We start from the raw sequence: 21,128 nt of genomic DNA on the forward strand, positions 1-21,128 counted from the left end.
TCACTGGAAATTTCACATTTCCTTATGATTTCTGTTTTTCAGTTTTCAAAATTGTTTTCAGATTCATATAGCAGGGTAAAAAACTTCAAAATATCTGTTTAGGCTCCTTTACCAGAAGACAAGTGAGTCACACAGATCTGAAGCTTCCTAGGGAATATTTTTACTACACATTCCAGATGAAACAAACTTGCTCATGTTAAGTGCTGAGCAGACATGGACTTGGTCTTGTGCTCCAGCCAACAGGAAGCCATGTGGCTGTATTTGTCTTACAGAAAGGTGTTTTTCTTAGCTTGGGCTCATTGTCAACAAACACAGCCATAAGTCTGGTGCTCACTTCAGAGCCCAGCTTGAGAGAGTTAATGTCTGCATAAGATACACTGTGTAAACACACACAAAACTGTGTTCCAGAAAGGCTGTTAAAATTTTATGCTGACCTCTATCTTTGCCCTTCTGGTCACCATCCAGACAGAATACCAGAATAAACCAGCCTTGAGAATTAATTACACTTCTTTCAGCTGATAACTATATAAGAGCAACATCCTCTCTAACTGAATTCCATCCTGGAATTCTAGCCTGTACGAGACACAATTGATACTTCGATTTGATTTTATTTTTTTAAGATGTTTTTAGATGATGTGTTTGGAAAACACTCAAATCACTGAGGCTTTCTGGAACCTCTGTCAGAGTCTGAAGAATTACCTTGAGTCTTTGCAATGAGCATAAAGAAAACCTGCTGACTCTGTGGGAAGTAGCCACACAGTTTTCAGTATGTCCATTCCCCAGAGCTGGCCAGAACCTGAACATTTTCATTTCCTAGAGACTGCAGGTGGTTGAAACAGCCCCTCAGCACTGCTGGTAGTAATCCAGTTTAGAGCAGACCCCTGAGAAAAGGGAGGTAGACCTGGCAATAGAAAGCTCAGCAAAACACTGCTGGCAGAAAAGCACCTTTGGACATGCTGAGGAAAACTGTCCTGATGCCCCGATGCCAGAGGGGCTCATGGCAGGGAAACTACCCAAGAGAGGGCATCATGGCTATGTCACACTGCAGCTACAAAGCTCCACAGCTGCAGTGTCCAAATTCTTCATAAAATTTTCCAGCCAGTGACTGGAGTCATGGCTGCTATTAAACACATTAAGGCTCTGAGTGATTATTTGGTTAGCTAGCAGAAGATAAATGGGTAAAGAGGCTGGCTGCTTATTAAGACTATCTCAGTGATTCTTGGAAGTTATTTGCTTTTCAAATCAACACAGACACTATGGGCATTTTTTTTCTCAGGCTTACTTCATGATTTCATTTTATAAAAAAAAAATTCCACACTTTCAAGCTATACACTGAAAGTAGAAAAAATGAATAATATCCCTGTAAAAGAGAGACTGGACAATGGCTACCCTTCAAAGATCTTTAAGGTTTTAAGTCTTTTTTTTCTTCACTTTAAATTTATGTTTTGCATTTCTCCTATGGTCAAGTAAAAAAAAAGGTGATTTGTATATTTGTATCCATATTGTCTGAACACTTTCAAATTAATCCTCGTTAATTCATGCATCTCAACATCATGGGATTAATCTCAATGCCATAACAAACTGGCATGAAGATATGTTGCATACAGTTTCTTCAAGTGCCAACTAAGGAAAATGAAAAGAGACAAAGACTGAAACTGAACTTCATTATAGAAATATCTGCCACAGAGAAATATCTAACCTCAGAGAAAAACATTCAAATGCCAAGCAATAATAACAGTTAGTCTTTAAAAAATGGCATAATAGAGCAAGGTATTGGATTTTTAAATTTCCCTGTCCAAACCATAGCCAAAGATGGAATTATCATTCAAAAAAATAGTGAAATTTACCCCTCACACACCCATGACATTGCTTCAGAATATATATGATAATTATTAGATATGTAAATCTTAACCAAAGCCACTGCAGCCATATAAGACAGTGCAAATCATATACTGAAATTAAAAGTTATTGAAAAAAATAAAGGCAAGAAAATGAAATTCTATTTTTGGATATGATGGAAGACCCAGATTGAGAGATTGTAAATACTCTTGCACTAGGTCTGCATCAGGTTGAAAACTAATATATAAGAGAAAACCTTCTTTGCAAGCAAATTACTGAATCCCTTTGTGGAGTAAAAGGCATCAGGAAATGCAAAGAAAATAGTCATAGGTTTCATTCTTTGGCTGTGTAAGAATGATTTGTACTAAACTCTGTGTATCAAAACAGAAGAGTAAAGCAAAAAAATCTGCCGAGCAAGACTTCACTCAGGCTGATCAAGACCTGCTCAAGCAAATGAGACAACATCCAAAAAATGTTCAACATGAAGTAGAAGAGCTTTGTACTTTAAATACTTATCTCCACACTCTCCCAAGATTTCAAGTACTTAAACTGTACAACTTTTGATGATGATCCTCAATACCTTTAGACGGTGTTTTCTTTTCTTGTTTTTCTGGCTTTTCAGGTTTCTCTTTGTGAACAGCTAGAAATAAAACCAATAATCTTAATGGTCATTGGAAAAAAAAAAGTTGCATTTAAATGAGAAAAAGGATCAAGAAACACAAGTAGGCACCATGGTTATGTATGCAAAGAATGAGAAAGATTGATTCAACTGTTGCTGTTTGTTGTTGATGCCAAAACAAGGGATTAGAACTTTCAAAAACTTATCTGCCATCACTGAGGTCTTCACCATTGGCTGGAGGAGCAGCAGCCTTTCTAGCTCCAGTGTAATCCCATGAAAGAAGATTGTCAAGAAGAGTCATACTTACTTATATTGGTTTTTTCTTTCTTTCTTTAATATATTTATATCCTGTAATGTATTGATATATTTTGGTTTATTGTTACTTTTTAGTTTTCTTGTTTATTACTTTGGTTAATTTCTGAAGGATTTTCTGAACTCCACAGAACAACTAACAGTTTTTCCAGCTATGAATGATTAAGCACTATAATTAATTACAAATCTAATTGCAGTGACATTATAACTAATGTTCTTCAGGGCTTTGTGTTTGCTTTTAATTTCCACCTTACAAATTGAAATTAACTGCTCTGTAGTTCCTAGATTTCTGGCTCAGGTTTCAGAAACCCGAATTGTGCGGTAGTCACTGAGTGGTGGGTAATCTGAAATACTCTCCTGTGTGGGCTCTGATTTGCTAATTTTTGGGGATTAATGTGTGCACAGTAGCTTGTCCATGGATGTGCAGGACTGATATATGCAGGAGCTGATGTGCCCTGAGGTGACCTACAGGGATCATGTGTGTGAAAACATGCAGTTCCCTATTTGAATACGACGTATGAGATTATCCTAGGAACACAAAAATGTATGCATGAGTATGGAGCTGGTGTTTAAAAAGAAAGAAAGAACAGTGCTAGATACCTATTTATTGCAAGTCACTATTGAAATAATTAGTCCTGGGTTACTCAGTGGTTATGCAATGTCTCTATGCAGCATTTTATTTAAAATGCTTTTTTTTCCACGTGACCTTCCTGATTCCCTCTGTGAAAGGGCTGTCAGGTGACTTTTTCTTGGATGACCACAGTGTCTTAGCAACCATTCTTATTGCAAGTGTTGGAAGTACTCAGTGATTATTATAAAATTACACTAATCCAGAGTACAAAAATATATTATCCCCCTTCCCCAGAAAAAAAACAAACCAACAAAAAGCATGCAGAAGGAATATTAAATGCTACTTAGTGTGTAAGGCTGCAATTTTTTAATGATTTCATTATTTTTATTAATTATATTTCATAACACTTTTTTCTCCAACCAAAGGGATACATAAATGGAAATTGAGTAGAGAATTACTTTTCAGCTACCTCCTAATGTAAAATAAATTGTGACATTAAATAATTACCTGCATGCCTTTCCTTTTTTTCAGGTTTTTCTTGTCTTTCCAGTTTGTCTTTACTTGTCACTAGGAGAGAAAGAAAAAGAAAAAATAAAAAAGTGGAAAAAAATTAAGAATTCAAAACAATTTCACCAAGATAAGCCTTAGGATGCTAAGTGGCAGAGTGTATTACTGCTGAGCTGCCCTGTGCATATTTTTACAGTGTACATCATACTACAGGGGTGTGAGCAGCCAGCTCTGGCTAACGAGTTACTGCCATGGTAACATGCCTCAGCTGTTTGCTGCATAACATCATCTCTTGCAATTGGCTGTCAATTGCAGAAGAATTCAAGAAAACTGTTGGTTACTAAGGCACAGCTCACAGTAAATACTGCTGCCTGTGAAAGGAAGAGGGCTTCACCTTGGCCACCCCATACTCTGTCAGACACAGGTTGTAAAAACCCTAGAATCAATCTTGGAGCATAAGAGAATCACATGTGCAAATGATACATCTGTGATTTGCCAGCTGGCTTGAAACGGGTAACCAGTAATGGATATGGATGGTTAGTAATGGATACAGACAGCCACGGACACTAGCTGAGATCAGTCCTTGGCAATGATGGTCCCAGAACCATAATTAGATACCAAGTATGTGCAAAGTAAAACTAACATTATGACAGTGGAAACTGCATTATGCTACCCACTCTTTCACAGAACATTTTCTTCTCATTTTTCTTAGGATTTTACACCTTAACATTCCAGAAAATGAAAAATAAGTGTGTGGGTTTTAGAGCACTTCTGAAAGAATAGCTGTGAAAATGCGAGGCTAGCTTAAGTCTAACTCCTGTGGAGATTTCATCCAAGTTTAGTAAAACTCCTTTTGTCTAACATGAGGAGATAAGAAACTTCTGTTACAGTACCATGAATTCCATATGCAACTGGATGCAAAAGAAGAGTGGTAGGCAATATTCAGGCTTCTACATTTTTAAGCGATACATTGATGAAATACATAAGAATATGGCTGACATCTCTGACTGAGACACTGCTAAGTGACTGAGACGCTTCTGATTACTCTCTGTGTCATTAAATAACTTTCTTAAACTTCATTCCAGACGTTGATTATAGATTAGAATAGGATGCTATTTATACTCTCCATTATCTCAATCTTGAAAAGGCAATGTATTTAATGTAGACAATAAGCAGCAAAAATACAGGGATGCAGTCTCTAGAGGCTCCCAGTCACACTATAATGAAATGGACCTTAGAAAGACACACATTCATAGTTTTGAAATTTAATGTACAGTCTGAAAGTAATGTTTATTAGCACTGTGAATAGAGAGAATGCTCTATACACAGTAGTGCTTCCATAGCAGTTTTGGCAAGAGTTCACAAAATAAAACTAATCGTTCACTTCAAGAAAAAATACCACTAGGTTGATAAAATATTAGTAGGCTTTATGGCAAGCTAAGAAAGTATAATTGTCATTTTTTTCACTGGCTATCTGAGTTTGCCTGGGATAATTTTTTCCTTGTTTTAAGAAACTTAATAAAACATTAAATATTGTTCTCCTGTGAAATCAAGTTGAAGAGTTCCACAGGTTTTCCACATTATAGCAGAAGTCTTAAAGATAAATTCGTGTTTTAATATAGGACATTATTTCCTTTGCTTTGTCATTTTTCCAAACACCAGAAAAAATTTCCCTTGTTATCAGCATTCTGTTTTCTACTAATAAATATTCATTCTAACAGGCGCCTCAATTTATATGCCTGCCATTAACTTCTAAAATCATTCCTGTTAGCTCAAGGCACTTTGAATTACTTATATGAAATGGAAAAGCTCCAATCAGAGACTGTTAGAAAGGCCTAGTCAAGCACAGCTTTCAGGAGGCTCAACTTCAATTGTGTTCTTGGCCTGAATAAGTCTGCTGTGGCTGGATATTCAGTCTTCCCTTTTCTTTTTTTTTTGTACTTTATTATCATTGGCCTGTTTGCTCTTCCAGAATGTTCTTCTTCCTCCAGCCCAAGACTTCATTAGCCATAAGTTAGCGCAAAATACATGTTCTCAGAAGAATTAAAAATGTTTTGACAAGTAGGTGCACTCCACCAAAATTCCAATTTGCAAAAATATCCTTAAGAAAGCAAAACTAGATGGTGGCTCTTGTAACCCAGAGCTAACTCGTGAGACTCATGAGTTGTGGGTGGAGAGTAAGCAGTATCCTGATTCTGTCTCCTACAACAGATCGGTAATTTGTTGTTGGCTTACACCACCAGGAAATTATAAGATTCTCTCTAAAACCTCTCCCCAGTGTATCTGAAATTAAGCTGGAGGAATTAGTTTTCTTTTTTTTTTATTATTTTAAAAACAGATTTCCGTAGCAGAATGTCTACAGGGACTATTTCCAGTATGTTATAATTTACTAATTACATTTTGGTGTGAAGCATTCTCAAGAGCAAATAATATACTTGGATTTATTCAAGAAGAATAAAAAGGACACCTATTTCTGTTCTGGGCATTTTTTACATAACTTACTAGCACAGTAAAGATTTATTAATTAATACCTGAATATAATTTCAGCTTTTCTGTACAGTGATGATTTCAAATTGCTTTTAAGAACATCATTCTCCTTCCAGCTGGCTTTCACAACAACTCCTCTATCCTTAAACATTATTGGGATCTACAAGAACAGTCTAAGAGTCAATATTAGACAGTTTTGAATCACTGATAAAAAGGCAAGGAATATCAATAGCTGAATACATACCCTTTGGGGGTTCCTTCCTCTCAATTTTTTCTTGTTTTTCAGGTTTGTCTCTGTGTGTTGCTGCAAATAATAGATGAATAAATAAACTCCAGCTCACAATAAATCTGTAATCCAAATGTATTAAGCATACTTATTATTTCATGAAAGTGATCAAGGAAAAGCATTCATAAACCCAAATAATGGATTTTAGCTCTGAGTCACAGGTACTTGATGACGTATAGACATTCTGAATGTCAGCATTTAATTCCAGGTCCAAGAGAAATATTTTTCTTGAATAAACCTTCAGATATCAGACTATATTTTTCTGAAAGAAGTGATTATTCAGCAATCTCAATCTAATCTGTCCTTTCTCTTTTGGTCCCGTTACACAACCACTTGGACTCTAAGATTTCTGACAGAGGAAATTATTTTCAGCCCTTGACAGCATTGCTTTCTATTCTTAACAAATAACCGGCCAGCATGCTTCTTTCTATGCTATTTTGTTCTTTATTTTTAGCTGTCACTTCCGTCACAGGATGGATTAACAAGAAAACATCTCTTTTAATCAGAGTGTAACCTCAGGAAGAGCAGCTGCTCAAAACACAACCGACTCCATGCCCTGCAAGAGGCAGGCAAACATGGATCCTTACAGACTCCCTTGCCCATCTAGGTCTCAGACCATGTTATGAAGTGGTTCAATCCCACGTACTAATGATTTTATTCTTAGTAAACCCTACTACTAAAAGACTAGCATTTTCCAATTTCAGGGAAATATTATTTTCTTTTCTGTACCTAGGCTTCTGAGAAAAAGTAAAACAAATTCTGATTAGAAGACAGTGAGCTTTATAAACAAGCACATTATGCTTTTGTAGCCATTCATTTAACCAGCTTTGCAGTGAATGCCATTTCACAAAAGTGCAAGCACTTTTTTGTTGGCTGAGTGTTCCCACATTAAAAAGCAGGTTGTAGTCATTAAGAAAAATCATTCAGAAAATTCAGTAAATTCATTATGTCTTATATGTGTTTGGATTATCCAAAACTCATTTTCAGCCATAACAAGTAAATTATTGAGTTAACAAACAGCCATACATTTTTTTTTTATTGAAGAGAGATATTTCAAAGCCTTTAAAGAATGTGGACAGCAAATTTACACTAAAAAAAAACAGGCTGTGAAGAAAACAGCACCAGCAATATCTTATTGAATGAATTACAGATTGCAACTCATTCAGATACTTTAGCACATCTAGGAGCATACCAAGAAAAAATCATTCCCCAAACTGAGCATTTTTTGCAGAAATTGTAGCATGCTTTACATCTTGCATTTGTATTAGCAGATGCTGGCTCTATGCAAAACACTTTTGTCAGTTTTGGCTGGACCAACAGTAGAATTTTGCAAACAATGGCTCTGTGATGGTCAAAGTGAGTGAAACATGAGCTTCTGCACATTCAGACAAAAGCTCTTGTAGTCTCTGCCAAAAAATACAGCTGAACTATACAGAACAGATTGATAATCAGAAAGCTTGTTTTTATCCACAGGGCATCTTACTTGTGTAAGAGGAATTATTGTGGATTTAAAAAAAATTGTAGTTTTTCCATAACATTTCCTTATTTCATGATTTGAGGGAAAAAAAAACCAAACAAAAAAAACCCAAAACCACACAACAACAGGAAAACAAACAAAAAACCCCAAAATAAATCAAAACAAACAAAACCCATACCCACACAGCAAACCCATAAAATGAGCCTTGAATAACACTAACTGAATTGAATGTCAGTAGACCTGAAAATGGACAGAAAAATCTAATTTAAATTTGTTTCACATCCTCAAAATTATGCAAACAGCAAAAATACAAGGAAATACTAATATCTGTGTGGCTTACAGCTTAAAACATGAAGAAGGGATCAGTTGGCCCCTTCTTGAGAAAGAAAAGTAACTTGATGTATCTGGGCAGGGAGCCTGGAATGTGGATAAGCAGAGACCAGGCTGGCATAAGCATAAGCTATTTTTCTCTTCCCAATTATAGGCTGAAGGTGATCTCTGGTTAGTTTGAGAGCCTTATCCTGTGTGTTGATATCCCCATAGCCTCAGAGGTTGCTAATCTCAGATTGTAATGTTTATCATTACCTCTTATGGGCACTGTCAGAGCTGTGGCTTCCCTTATTTGGGAAGGGCAGGTGCTGCCAAAAATTAAAGTGTTCATGTTTCAGGGCTGTGATCACTGGCCATTTTTGACTCTTCAGTCACAAGACCAACAAAATCCACTGAAGCCTTTGTTCTGACAAATCTAAGTCTGGTATTTCTTTACATATTAACTCTCCCCTGGAATATTTTTATGTTCAACTTCATATGTAGTTATAAAAGCTCTATAATAAAAAATACATCACTGCTTAGAGATCTTTTCCATATTTTGCCACTGGGATATATTTTTCTTTTTCAAGGACTTAATACGTGCCCTTTCTCAAGCCCACAATTCTAGGTGCAAGTATTCAATTTTAGAATTAGCCAGGCTGGCCATACTGCCATGTTTCTGTGAAAAAAAAATTGGAGTTGATTGGATTTTCTTTTCCATATTAAAAAAAAAAAAAGGTTAAAAAGAACACAAGCATACAAAAGTGTTTTTAATGCTACTTACTCTTCAGCTGAAAAATGCTGAAATTAAAACTGTTCATTGAATTTGAATTCAACTATTTTATTCACTTTATGATATATTTTGTAATTAAAAATCACCTCTTTTATTATTTTTCATACTAGGATGCTGGTGACAGCCATAAGAGAAAATAATAACTATACTTAAAAACCAAGTAGATTTAAAATAATAACTATACTTAAAAAACAAGTAGATTTATGACAATTGGAAGCTAAAATTTTTCCACAAATTAAAAGAAATTTTCTTGGACTTCCTTGCAAATACCAAAAAGTTATAAGCTCAGACTGAAGTGTTATTAACATTGGAAAAAATATAACACCCCAACCTAATTTTCACTAACCTAGATTTTGGAAATTGCTGAAACATTTTTGCATGTCTTTGAATGAAAATTCAGCCTGAGGCAAAAAAGATGAACATGGGAAATCTCATCCTAAATGACTGGAGTGTGATAATTTTATAAATAATCTAAAATAGAAGCTTATAATGGAAAATTTTAAGGAAATTTAACAATGTATTCCAGACTTAATATTGCTATCTACTTCACAGAAAAATAAAAATAAAAATAGGAAGCATCGCATATATGTGGGAGGATTTTCCTAATTTCAATCATCATCACAGATTTTATTTGCATCAAATTGAGGACATAGTGAAGAGGGGCGTGATCTAGTTTTTCTTGGAGAAAGTTCTCCAACAAAGATATTCCACCTTCCAAAACAGAAAGAGTGAAAAGAAGAGGTGTAGTAAGGCACTACTCCTTTACCTAAGAGAAGCAAAAATAGTTTCTAGCTCAGTAAGTCTTAAGTCTGCTGCTTAGTACAAAGCCAGGTGATGAGTGCAGTAAGCATGAAGCAGAGATTGCTTGCTCCAGCTAACAGACTAAGTGCTTGTCTACAGAGCAGCACTCTCAGGAAAGTTAAGATAAATGAACTAATACAATGAAGTTAGAGTGCATTAGTCAGAGAGCATTACATCTCTGCCTAGATGCTTTCATTCAGAAGCAAAGCAACTTTACATGGCTACAACTTAATTCTTCCTGAAGAAACACTGAAAAAAAAGGGGTTGGTCTGGAGAGAGGCATAGACTCCCAAGTCCAAATAAATAATTTAAGGAAACTACAGCTATGTTGCCATCTGCACCATGTTCTCCAGTTTAAAGTTAATACAGGCATAGTTGTAGCTCTACCCTGAGAAATCAGGCTAGACAGATTTGTCTGTGTATGAAATATGCCTTTTAATTTATTACCTTGGTGAAAGTATGTGGGGCTCTAGAACACTAGGGTTTGTATGGTTTAGCTCTATTTATATATTTATCTGTCTCAAATACTTTTTCTTCCAGCTACAGCAAATTAACCATAATTACATTCCATCGTTTTCTTCCATACCTCATCCCAACAGCAATGTATTAGTGAAGTGATTTTGGGAAAAGCCATATAGTAAATAAATGTTTTCCTATTCCTTCTCAATGCCTGTTTTAATTAGAGCTATTTCCCAGAAAGGCAGGGCAATTCATTTCAGTGGTGACATCAGTTTTCCATCAAAATCAGAAATTGTCATTGGACCTTCCATTAGACAGAACTTCTGTATTTACATATACTTTTATCTCCATATTTTTTAGTATTGTTCTTTCTTATTGTCAAAACAATGCATAATTAACTCTTATTGATAGTAATAGTAATAACAATTATATTGCCTATTTCTTAAAAAGGCTCCAGCGGTGACTCAAAGTCCTGCAAAATCTATCTAGAACACAATATCTAGATGCTCAGGAGAGCTGTGTACAGAAAGATAATCAATCCCTTGTGCCTCTGCTGGCTGATGAAGCTCCTGGTCATGCAGTCCAGGTGCCACCACACTTGTGAAATTAGTAATACCTCAAAAACCAAATTGGAAAGACCTTAATTTGTAGTGAACTTGTGCTTATGTGTATGCATTTTCAGGAAATAATTTGATTTCAGGGCCATTAAGAATGACCAATGGCTTTGTGAAATTTTTTCTCAAAGTATTTCTTATTTTCAGAATTTAATTTGTCACAATAATTGAAATAGACATTATTGTTAGTAGTTTATCAAAATATTTAATTAAAAGCAAATTTTAGGGCACCAGTTTGCCTGGTTCTCCATACTGTTTGAATCTTTTAATTTCAGTCACTTCCATCTGGGATTTTTATTCATTATAACCGTTCCTCATATTTCACTTCAATCTTTCAAAAATTAGGCTTATAGATTGAACTCTCTTGTAAACTGTGGGACTTGTACTCAGAGGATTTGACTATTCAAAAAAATATAATTAAATTATTTTTAAAACTCTAGTGTTCCCACATGTGGGGCAGAAGACAGAAATGTTTTTTCCACTTCCTGCTATTAAAAATATTCATTTTACTTCTGGATTTTTTTCTGTTAAAAACAATAAAAGACTGTATTTGTACATATTTCCTGAAAGTACTTTAGGAGGTAACAGTAAAATTCCGTAAGAATTCATGACTTTATTACACTGTAGACAGAGGCCAGACAGAAAGTTTTCTTGTCATTGTTCCTCCTGTGTACAAGTTGCTTTGTTGGGTTAAAACATGAATGCAAGATAGAGAAAAAAATTTTGTTTTGTGCTTCAGCAACCGATTGTATAACTAGAGACTGCATTATCAGGCACATAAATAATGTAATTTAACTAATGACACCTAAACACTTTTTTTTCTGGCATCTTAAAATTTCTTTGTAATAATTTCTGCAATGTTCATATTGTTTTGTGAAAAGAAATGCACTTTTGTATAGATGAAATGGTACACAAGAGGCTGTTTTGGTCAAGATTGCAACATCATTTATGTTTTTAGATTATTTTGCTCCAAAACACCTTAACTGGGATCCTTGCTAATGGATCTGAGTTTAGTATTGCCTGGCTTGCCCACTGGTACCCTAAAAAATTCATTTTGATAAAACATGACTTATTAAGTAGTTGGGAAACAGTTCTAGGCAGTCCAGATGACCCTGATTGGCAGAAAACTGGAGCTGAAAAATACTATAAAAACATTTTACAGAGGTGTAAAATACTATGAAGCACACAAAGAACACAGATAGAAATGAATATAATTGCATGAGGGAGGGTGTATGTGTATACACAATATTTTTCATAAGCCTCCTTCTTGCTTCCTCCTGCCACTATTAAGCAGAGCACCGGTGTGTTAGAGGGGTGCTCATGAAGTTTTATGTGGCCCAGCCTTTATGGAGGAGCTCTGTTAGGCAGAAAAAGCCTTCAGATATCCCAGAAAACACCTTTGTTTATATGACCTCTGAAAACCAGTCCAAACCAGTTCCTCTGTGCATTTTTGGAAAGTGCCAGTTATAGGAGATTAAACAGTCTGAAAAAGAGCAGGTTCTTAAAATGGAAGTTTTCTTATCTCTGATACACACCTGGCTCACTCTTAGCTATGACTTCCTAACTTGGATGGCACCCACTGGCCTATAAATTTGCTTTTTTCCTTGCCCAACACACTTCATGCCTTTTGCACCAGAGGAAGTTCATCAACACTCAACTTTCTTGCACCTTTGCTAGAAAAAAAGATTTCTGGAAAAGTTTGGGCAGGAGAATCTTATTATGAATGTGCATTTTCAATCTATCTACACAAGCATAAAATTAAATTTTTTTTGTTAATGCTAAAGTATAAATGAATTTTTGATCATTTGCAGTGTGTGCCAACTGATCTTTGAATGCTTCGATGATACAACAGCAGTAGTTAACCAAGTTAACAAAAAAAATTATGTAGTTAACAAAGACACTGTATGTTACACAAATATATGTGGGAAAACAGACAAAACAATCAGTTACCCTTCACTGGTGCTCGTTTTTCAGGTCTCTCCGTTTTCTGTTTTTGAATTTCTGAAGAAAAAAATGCAATGCAGATTTGCAAATATTAAAATAATTGTTGCATACAAAAATATCAGATGCATTCTCATATTAAAAAAATAATTTAAAAGTGCTTAAAATATTATGGCTGCACCATGGCTTTATCACCTGCATAGTCAGAGTTATATACAATATAGTTCAATTTATTATATCTATATAGACAATATATATGGATAAAAATCACAACATTAAATGTCTTTAATCATTATTCTGGTTTTAATTGAGCCATACAACTACTTTTAAAGGCAAGAATAGGTTTTGCTGATCTGTAATAGCTATACAGTAACACATGTTGGTCATGATTCAGAAAAACATGATTTACTAAATATTTTTTGTATTTATCTTGAGTTGTTCACTACATTTTCTAAAAAAATTTAAAGTTCACATACTGAATTGGTATCTCCAACACACAATAAAGGTAGACTCAATGCTGTATACAAACTACAGAGATAAAAATTCCCATGTTAGGGATTGTGGTCTTGGTGAATGACTCATTTTGATCATGCCGTACACCAAAAACAGAGAATTGTCTTCTTAGAGGAGGAAGGGGTACAGTATTTATCTGCCCTTGTTATGCCATTCCTTTTGAATGAGATTTTTCAGCTGTAATATTGATATTAAATTGCTGCTATATACCTGCATATAAATATTTTTCCTTCTGTCCTTATTGTGTCAAAACCAGGATAATATAAAAGAAGGTAAAATGTTGAATTTTTGAAAAAGAAAACCAGAATTAAATCAAATGTGCATAGCCCTCTTTGCACACAGTTGTAGAAATTCAAAGAGCATTTATTATAGCTGTGCAATAAAGTCATTAGGACTATACAGTGCCTGGGTTATCATATTGTGCACATATTTCCTGCAGTAGGAAAACGCTCTAAAATGAAATTTGTACGAAATTTGTTTTTGACAAAAGAAAATGCAGATATCTCTAGACTCTGTGGGAGATGCCTCTTGTGTGTCAGTGTTACCTGTAGTCTGCAGGGTCTAAATAGCAAGAACACTGACCCCAAAATTAATCCAACAGAGGAAAAGATATGCATATTGCATCTCTAGTCTAAGAAGCTACTCTAATGCCTATTGAAGACAACTGAAATATTTCACTTACAACCTTAGTAATTTCACACATTGCCAAAGAAATCCAGTAGGAAACAGAATTTTCCCTCCCCAGATATTTACATAAGTCCTTGAAGATAATGCAGACTGTTTTTATTGTATAGTATTTGGTATCTGAAACAATTATTGTGTGTGGTTTGCAAAAACATAACTATTCTATGACATCAGGCTAGGTTGTTTTCAGATAGAGAGACTATTATTTCACTGTGACAAAGAGTAACAAAGGGTAAAATACATCACTGTTATCCACTAATGTATGGAAACATAACTAAGCCAATTATGTGATGTCATTAGGCTAAAAGAAGTTTTTATTCACTTTTCATCTTGCTCTTTTCAGTCTGGGTGTTCAGTTCATTTATAGTTCTATAAACCTCAAAGGGTGAGAATAGGAAGAAATATGCTCTACTGATTTACTGCATTTCACCTGAGCCTGGATTATTTTTCTTTCAAATATGTGAGGATATTTTATTTCTATTGACTGAGACAATCTTGATGCTGGATTTTCAAACTTTTCCCACTTGTTTTGCTTAAATGGCTACATGGTCTAGTTTAGGTAGCATAAGTGGTAAGAATAGTGCAAGACAGGAGCAGATGGAAGATTGCTCCCTAATTCTGGGCACATCTGAGCAGTTTTCCATGCCACTGTTCCAGACTGCCTCCAAACACTGACTCAGGGGACGTAAAGAAAGCTGAGTCACTTCCTCTGCATTGCAACATTCAGTGGAGACATATCTCACCTAGTTCAACCAGCCACCCTACATACAGAGATGAATATGAATAATTCATATTCTTCAGGCAGAGTCACATAGACGCATATTCCTTGCTTGCTTTAAAATGCCTCACTCTGCTGCATTTCTACCATATATTACATGTCTCACTACAGAAAACAGGCCTATTTTTCTTGAAAAAATAAGTATAAAATAAGAATAAATCTCTGTTATTTCAAAATAAAAAGAAGTTATAAAATTACTTTTGATTTAGGCAAATTACTGCTAGTTTGACTCCAAAATATCCATGGAGCTATGGCTCTTGAGCTGGTTATTTAAATCAGGTTCACACTGTATCAGCAGTGAAGCTTGCTTCAAACAAATATTCCAGTAAGTTGCACAAAAAGATACTTTTTTAGACAGCCACACTGAGAATCTCATCTAATTTTCTGCTACAATTAGGATACCACACATCACAAAGAAACATACACAAATTCCTAGAAGTGAAGTACATTTTCTTTACACACAAGTGTGTGTATATATGCTTTTACACACTGCAAAGTGTCCCATCATTAAGGTCTCTTCACAAACTTCCCATTACAGCCTGAACCATCATAAAAAATTGCAGCCTGAATCACATAGATTCTGACACATTACATCCCAAATTTTACCAGTACAAATAAATCTGGTCTTAATATAAGCTAAACTGAAACAATTTACAAAACATAAAACAGTAACTATTTGTTAACTTCAAAGTATTTAAAATCAGGAAACACATTAGATTATTGGAAACATTTTGTTGTTCTTTTATGAGAGTTCTGATACTCATCTGCTTCATCTTTTATGACAAATAACTTTAATTTTGTAGTAATCACATCATATCTTATTGCTGAGTTGACAAAGTGGTTGTAATATCATAGAAGACTTATGTGGCCAGTTTAAAGCATGTAATTCATCTCTATCAATGTGACACATTGTTAATAAATCCTAAATATTATAAATTCATGTTTAGAAAAATGACAGAATCAAGCAGCAGCAAGGGTAATCTTTATCACCACAGCAACCATTTGGATTCTTTATGAGATGACAGCACAGTTTATTAAATTATTGTAAGGGAGAATGTATTTTAAAAGCTGTATTTCATTGTTTGTTTTCTTAAATTATTAGACAGACATGAAAAATTTTCTTTCCCCTTGTGTTGCTTGGGTTTTGCATAGATAATTATTACCTTAAATATGGACACTGCTTGATGTTAATTTCTCTAGAGCTCAGGTCTTGTGCAGATATACAGAACATACAGGGTGATTATTTTAAATAGGTCCAAGAAAGAAAGCTAGGAATCTTCTCACTGACCATGTCAAGATGCTGAAAGGAGACACACTCAACTATATTGCTGTCAGGCTGATTTATCTGCATCCTGTTGACCCAAAACAGACCTTACCAGTCAGCTGAGGATCAGTATTGCAGGAAGCTTTACTGGAAATCCCTGCTGAACAAAAGAGTCTGGGCAGCAGCTTCCCCACCCCTCATGCAGCTAATTTTCATTAACAGCAGTTGACAGTGTCTAACAAGAGCACAGCACTAGCTGTGCACTCTGGCTCCGAGAAGATCAGGATGGGAGAAAATCATTTCAGTCCCTTGAATCTGTGTGAACTAATGGGTCAGCACTGTGCAGGTTTACATCAGTGTGAATGAAGAGCACAGCCCCTCATGCTAGGGCATGAGGAGATTCTCCTGGCTCCTGGTTCCCTTCTTTGTCTGCCTTTGTGTTTCTGATTTTGATTTTTCATTATGTCCTTTTTCTAACACAGTAAAATGGATAGCATTATTCTCAACTATTTTAATTTTATTGTGTTAGAATAGCATTCATGAGCCTTAGCCTACATGTATTACTTTAGGTACCACATGGAGCTATGACATGATATAAATATCTCATCTCTGTAACACAGGAGTTCAAACTTAGAGGGATGCATTTCTTCTCTTACTGGGAAAGCACAGCCTTGCATCTTGCTTCATTAGAGGATAAAATGGTGAGTAGCATTCTGGCATTGTTGAAATTACACCTATACCTCACCCTTCACTGAGTTTCCATCTTACAGATGAAATATATCTTTAAAAAGATCCCCAAAACCATATAAAAATTGTCCATGATATAAGAGACAAAGTGAGAAAAAAAAAGAGTCCCCATTTGAAACACAAGAATGCTTTATCCAAGGTAACCCAGAAAGTCAGCAAAAGAACTGGGGATTTACCTCTGAACCTGACATTCAACATTACCATCCATGTTTAAAGCCAACCTGTTTCTACTTAAATACTGCAGTGAAGAAAGAATGTAGTTCTAATATATCTAGTGTTTTAAAGGTATAATTAAGCAGATGGAATTTTCTATGAAATGAGAATAGATTTTTTTCCTAAAAAATTTTACCAGCTGGTCATCTTTTTCATCAGCTGTTACAGGTAACACAGCCATATACACCTTCAGTGCTTTGACATTCTCTCTACAAAAGAGATTACAAATATCTAAACGTGAAAAGGAAAATTAGTCCAACTCAGAGTCTGATGAGCCAGAGGTTAATAATTTGCTTTTGAGCAGTTAAAATCCTTATAGCTATAGCCAGCAATTTAGTGGGGATATATTCTTGCTAGTTTATCAGGACTAATTGGTAGCAGGCAGCTGATTATCCTTAAGAGTTGGTGGAAACCGATCCTGAGGGCAAGGCCAGAGTGAGTGGTGTTAATAGCTTAAGAAGATGGGAGAGATGTAATTTCTAATGTGTTTTTAGATGTTGTCTGTGCGAAAAATTGTAGTCAACTGTTGCTGTTGGTATCCTCAGGAGAAATTTGCAATTGTGCTGCTGATGTCTATTTTTAATCTAGATAGTACCAGCTGGTGAGGGTGACAGTTATCCTTGCGGGGCCAGGAGGAGAAGAAAGGAAGCTGTGCATTAGAGCAATTTCTATCTGGCTACTAATACATCAAGGAGCTGTGTCTACAGGCAAAAACACCCACAGGAAACCCAAAAAGCACCTTGCAAGAGGGAAAAAAGCATAGGGACAGAAAAAAAAAAAAAAAAGAGAGAGAGGAGGAAATATTCAATTGGGGAATTAAATTGTGCCCATATCCAGGAACCAATGACTGTGTCACAGAAGGCCTTAAATACCAGCATTCAGTGTTGGAAATTCTGAGTGACATATATGGCTTATCCAGGTGACTTTCCCACCAGTTTGCCAGTAGCACAGTCTTATCTCCAGTGTTTTCTGAGATCTCTTCCTTTTCTGGGGACTCAAAGCAACTTCAGGCTGGGGGACATCATAACTTTTCCTGAAGCCATGCATCAAAAGAGCTTTTTTGAAAATGCAACAGAGGACAAATTGCTCCTGTCAATGAAAATTCTGAGCAGTTTTTATGTTCATCCACGACATGAGGAACCAGACCACAATGCCTGTTAAATATGATTTCAGAATTTTTAAACCATCTCTTTGGAAAACAACTACAAGTTACAGTGAGAATAAAGGTTTCCTTCTGGGAAGGGAAGGGAAGGGAAGGGAAGGGAAGGGAAGGGAAGGGAAGGGAAGGGAAGGGAAGGGAAGGGAAGGGAAGGGAAGGGAAGGGAAGGGAAGGGAAGGGAAGGGAAGGGAAGGGAAGGGAAGGGAAGGGCTATGTCAAGTTCCATTTGCCTTGTTAAACTGAGAATTCCCTTCCCTACAAAATCTAAATAATTTTATTATTATATTTTATTTTTCCTCTGGTAAGGTTTCCATTTGAAACAGAAAAGCAATATCTTATCAGAAAGGTTTTTACAGGGAGGGAGGTACTTGCAATTTTCCCGTAAGCAGCACTGGCATTCTTCAGGGAGACCATATGCAGATTTTTATCGTGGAATTTTAATGACTGGGCTTTTGAAAGAACTGAAAGTGGAAGATATTAAAAGTTTTCACTCCTAAACATTTTGACATAAAGTTAAGTTTTATTCTTAATATATATAAAGATGTTAAGGCTGTGTTTTTCATTCCCATGCAGCAGTCCTGTACCTTTAGGTTCTAAAATCAAAAAGGAATGCTACTTGCACTTTGATTAAAACCAAAAATCAAAAGACAGAACACCTCTTTACTCAAAAAAATCAGAGATAGAACACATGATCAAAACCAGTGGAACATGAAACTGTCTTGACATGTTTCTTCTTATGGATGCCAGTCTGTAAAGATGTTATTGGTCCAGTGGTAAATGAAATTTTTCACAGCCAATTTTATCAGTCTGCATTTAATTGAGTGTAATTTTCTAAAGAAAAAATGCAGGCAAGTCTTGTAGACCTCTTAGATCAAAATTATGTATGCAACTATACCTAAAATCTCTAATATTGATTTGCATCAAAGAAATATTTTTCCTTATGAATCTATTTGATTGTTGTTTGGTTGGATCTTTTGGTTTTGTTTCTTTGTTTCTGAAAGGTGTTAAAAATATAATAAAAAGAGATCACAGACTCAGTTACTCTACCAAGATTTCAAAAACATGAACTCTGCAGATTCTACTTTACTGTATTAGTCTGTTAATAGTCATTCCTTGACAAATTCAATCACTTTTGGATCCAATCGATTTTATTTCAGGGGTTTGGCATGCAGAAGAGAGAAATTTCTGTGGGTCATGAGCATGGGCTCCATTTGCTACATCGTCTCCTTGGCACAGCAGTAGCTGTGAAGGGATCTGAGTTCACTCAGAAATATGCAAGCCCCCCAGTTTTGATGCTGTGGGTTTAACTGAGCTTTGGAAAAGTTGTTCATTTTCCAGGTCAAGCACAGCAGACTCCAGCCAGTGGGGATCTGCTTAATACCCTCTCCTCTGAGTTCTTCCTAGAGCTCCATTACTGGGGCACATATTAAGATTTCCATGAAGATTGCATGGATGTCTTCAAGTAATGTTTTCCCTGATTTAAGAGGATAACTTCAACAGTTGGAAAACTCTCTTCTACACTTCTGTCCAGGGTCCTTACTAGCCTTATGGCCTGAAGTTCTCTCTTTCTCTTTTAAAATATAGCTGGTAAATTTGGATTGAAAACTTTCAGCTCAAGCTGAAAACAAATCACTACTCTAGAAAAGAAAAAAGAACTATAATTGAACATCCCAGTACCCTTGTGGTATATTGCCTTTTTTCATATGAGTAATATGGAAAATATTTTCTTTCTTTTATAAAATGCTATTTTATGGTGGATATGCAATTGCTGTATTGATCAATGTAAGTAAAACCAGATGAAATTGTTAAAAGAACATTAATAACAGAAATGGATGCCACAAAAGTGAAAAATGCAAAAAAAAAACATATCTGGAAAAGCAGTTTAACATCTGAGAATTGAACCAATCAATATGCAAAATGCTTTAGAGTAAAGTATAACCTAGGGAAACAGCAAAAGCCTTTTAGTGAGATCTTTAATAGCAACTCATATACAGAGAAGTTAACATTACCATACAGCAACATAAAAGAAACTGAATTCAGAAGGCATTATCAGTACAAATAGGTATATACTTTAGGGATGAATGAAATTATGTAATTATTTTTTAAGACATATATAAATGACAACTACACTGGTAACACAGTTTTCTGGTTCCATTTATGGTATTCTGAATTTATTGTCTCTAGTTCATTTCCAAACTGTCTGTAGCCTTGTGTTCACAAGAAGTTGTAGATGGATTACCACCATGCAAACACTGCGTCCCTTCACTGAGGAAAATGTTTGGAGTATTGAGAGCTCCCTTGGGAAATTATAACTATATTTTTAACAGTTCTGATATACTTCCGGAAGCATTTGCACTGGTCACTCACACAGCAATGAGGACTTCTGTCCAATCCACTGAGTCAGCTGGGCTTTTGATCTAATCCTACATTCTTAGGTACTTTAATAGTTAAAAACACCCTGACACACATGATAAATTGTAGCACTAATAACTTGTTCACTTGATCACTGCACCAAAAAACTATGCAGGAAATTGTCTGGTCTGAGAACCTTTCCTTTTGGCAGCACTTTCTTTATTAGCACAGATCAATACCCAGTTCTGAACAAGCCAATAGATTGTGCTGAATAAATTCTGAGAAGGGGTTAATAGGAGTAGGTGTCTGGCATCAGGTCTGGGTGAACTATACCTTGGCCAGAGCTGCTGAGGGTGAGTCAATGTAACTGACAATCCCCTTCGAAGCTGACATGTCTTTTAAG

At 35.6% G+C, this 21,128-nt stretch overlaps 1 protein-coding gene across 1 annotated transcript in view; it reads right to left on the reverse strand.

Moving 5' to 3' along the window:
* Positions 1 to 21,128, reverse strand: part of LOC137471936 (triadin-like) — a 106,968-nt gene that overhangs the window by 78,458 nt on the left and 7,382 nt on the right. Inside the window, exons 3-5 of the mRNA XM_068186642.1 lie at positions 6,580 to 6,708; positions 3,849 to 3,908; positions 2,420 to 2,479 (exon numbers count right to left, since the gene is read on the reverse strand). Coding sequence (XP_068042743.1) covers positions 2,420 to 2,479; positions 3,849 to 3,908; positions 6,580 to 6,708 — 249 coding nt within the window. The remainder of the gene's footprint in view (positions 1 to 2,419; positions 2,480 to 3,848; positions 3,909 to 6,579; positions 6,709 to 21,128) is intronic.

Source organism: Anomalospiza imberbis, chromosome 3 (genome assembly GCF_031753505.1).
Source record: "Anomalospiza imberbis isolate Cuckoo-Finch-1a 21T00152 chromosome 3, ASM3175350v1, whole genome shotgun sequence".
Taxonomy (NCBI): Eukaryota; Metazoa; Chordata; class Aves; order Passeriformes; family Viduidae; genus Anomalospiza; species Anomalospiza imberbis.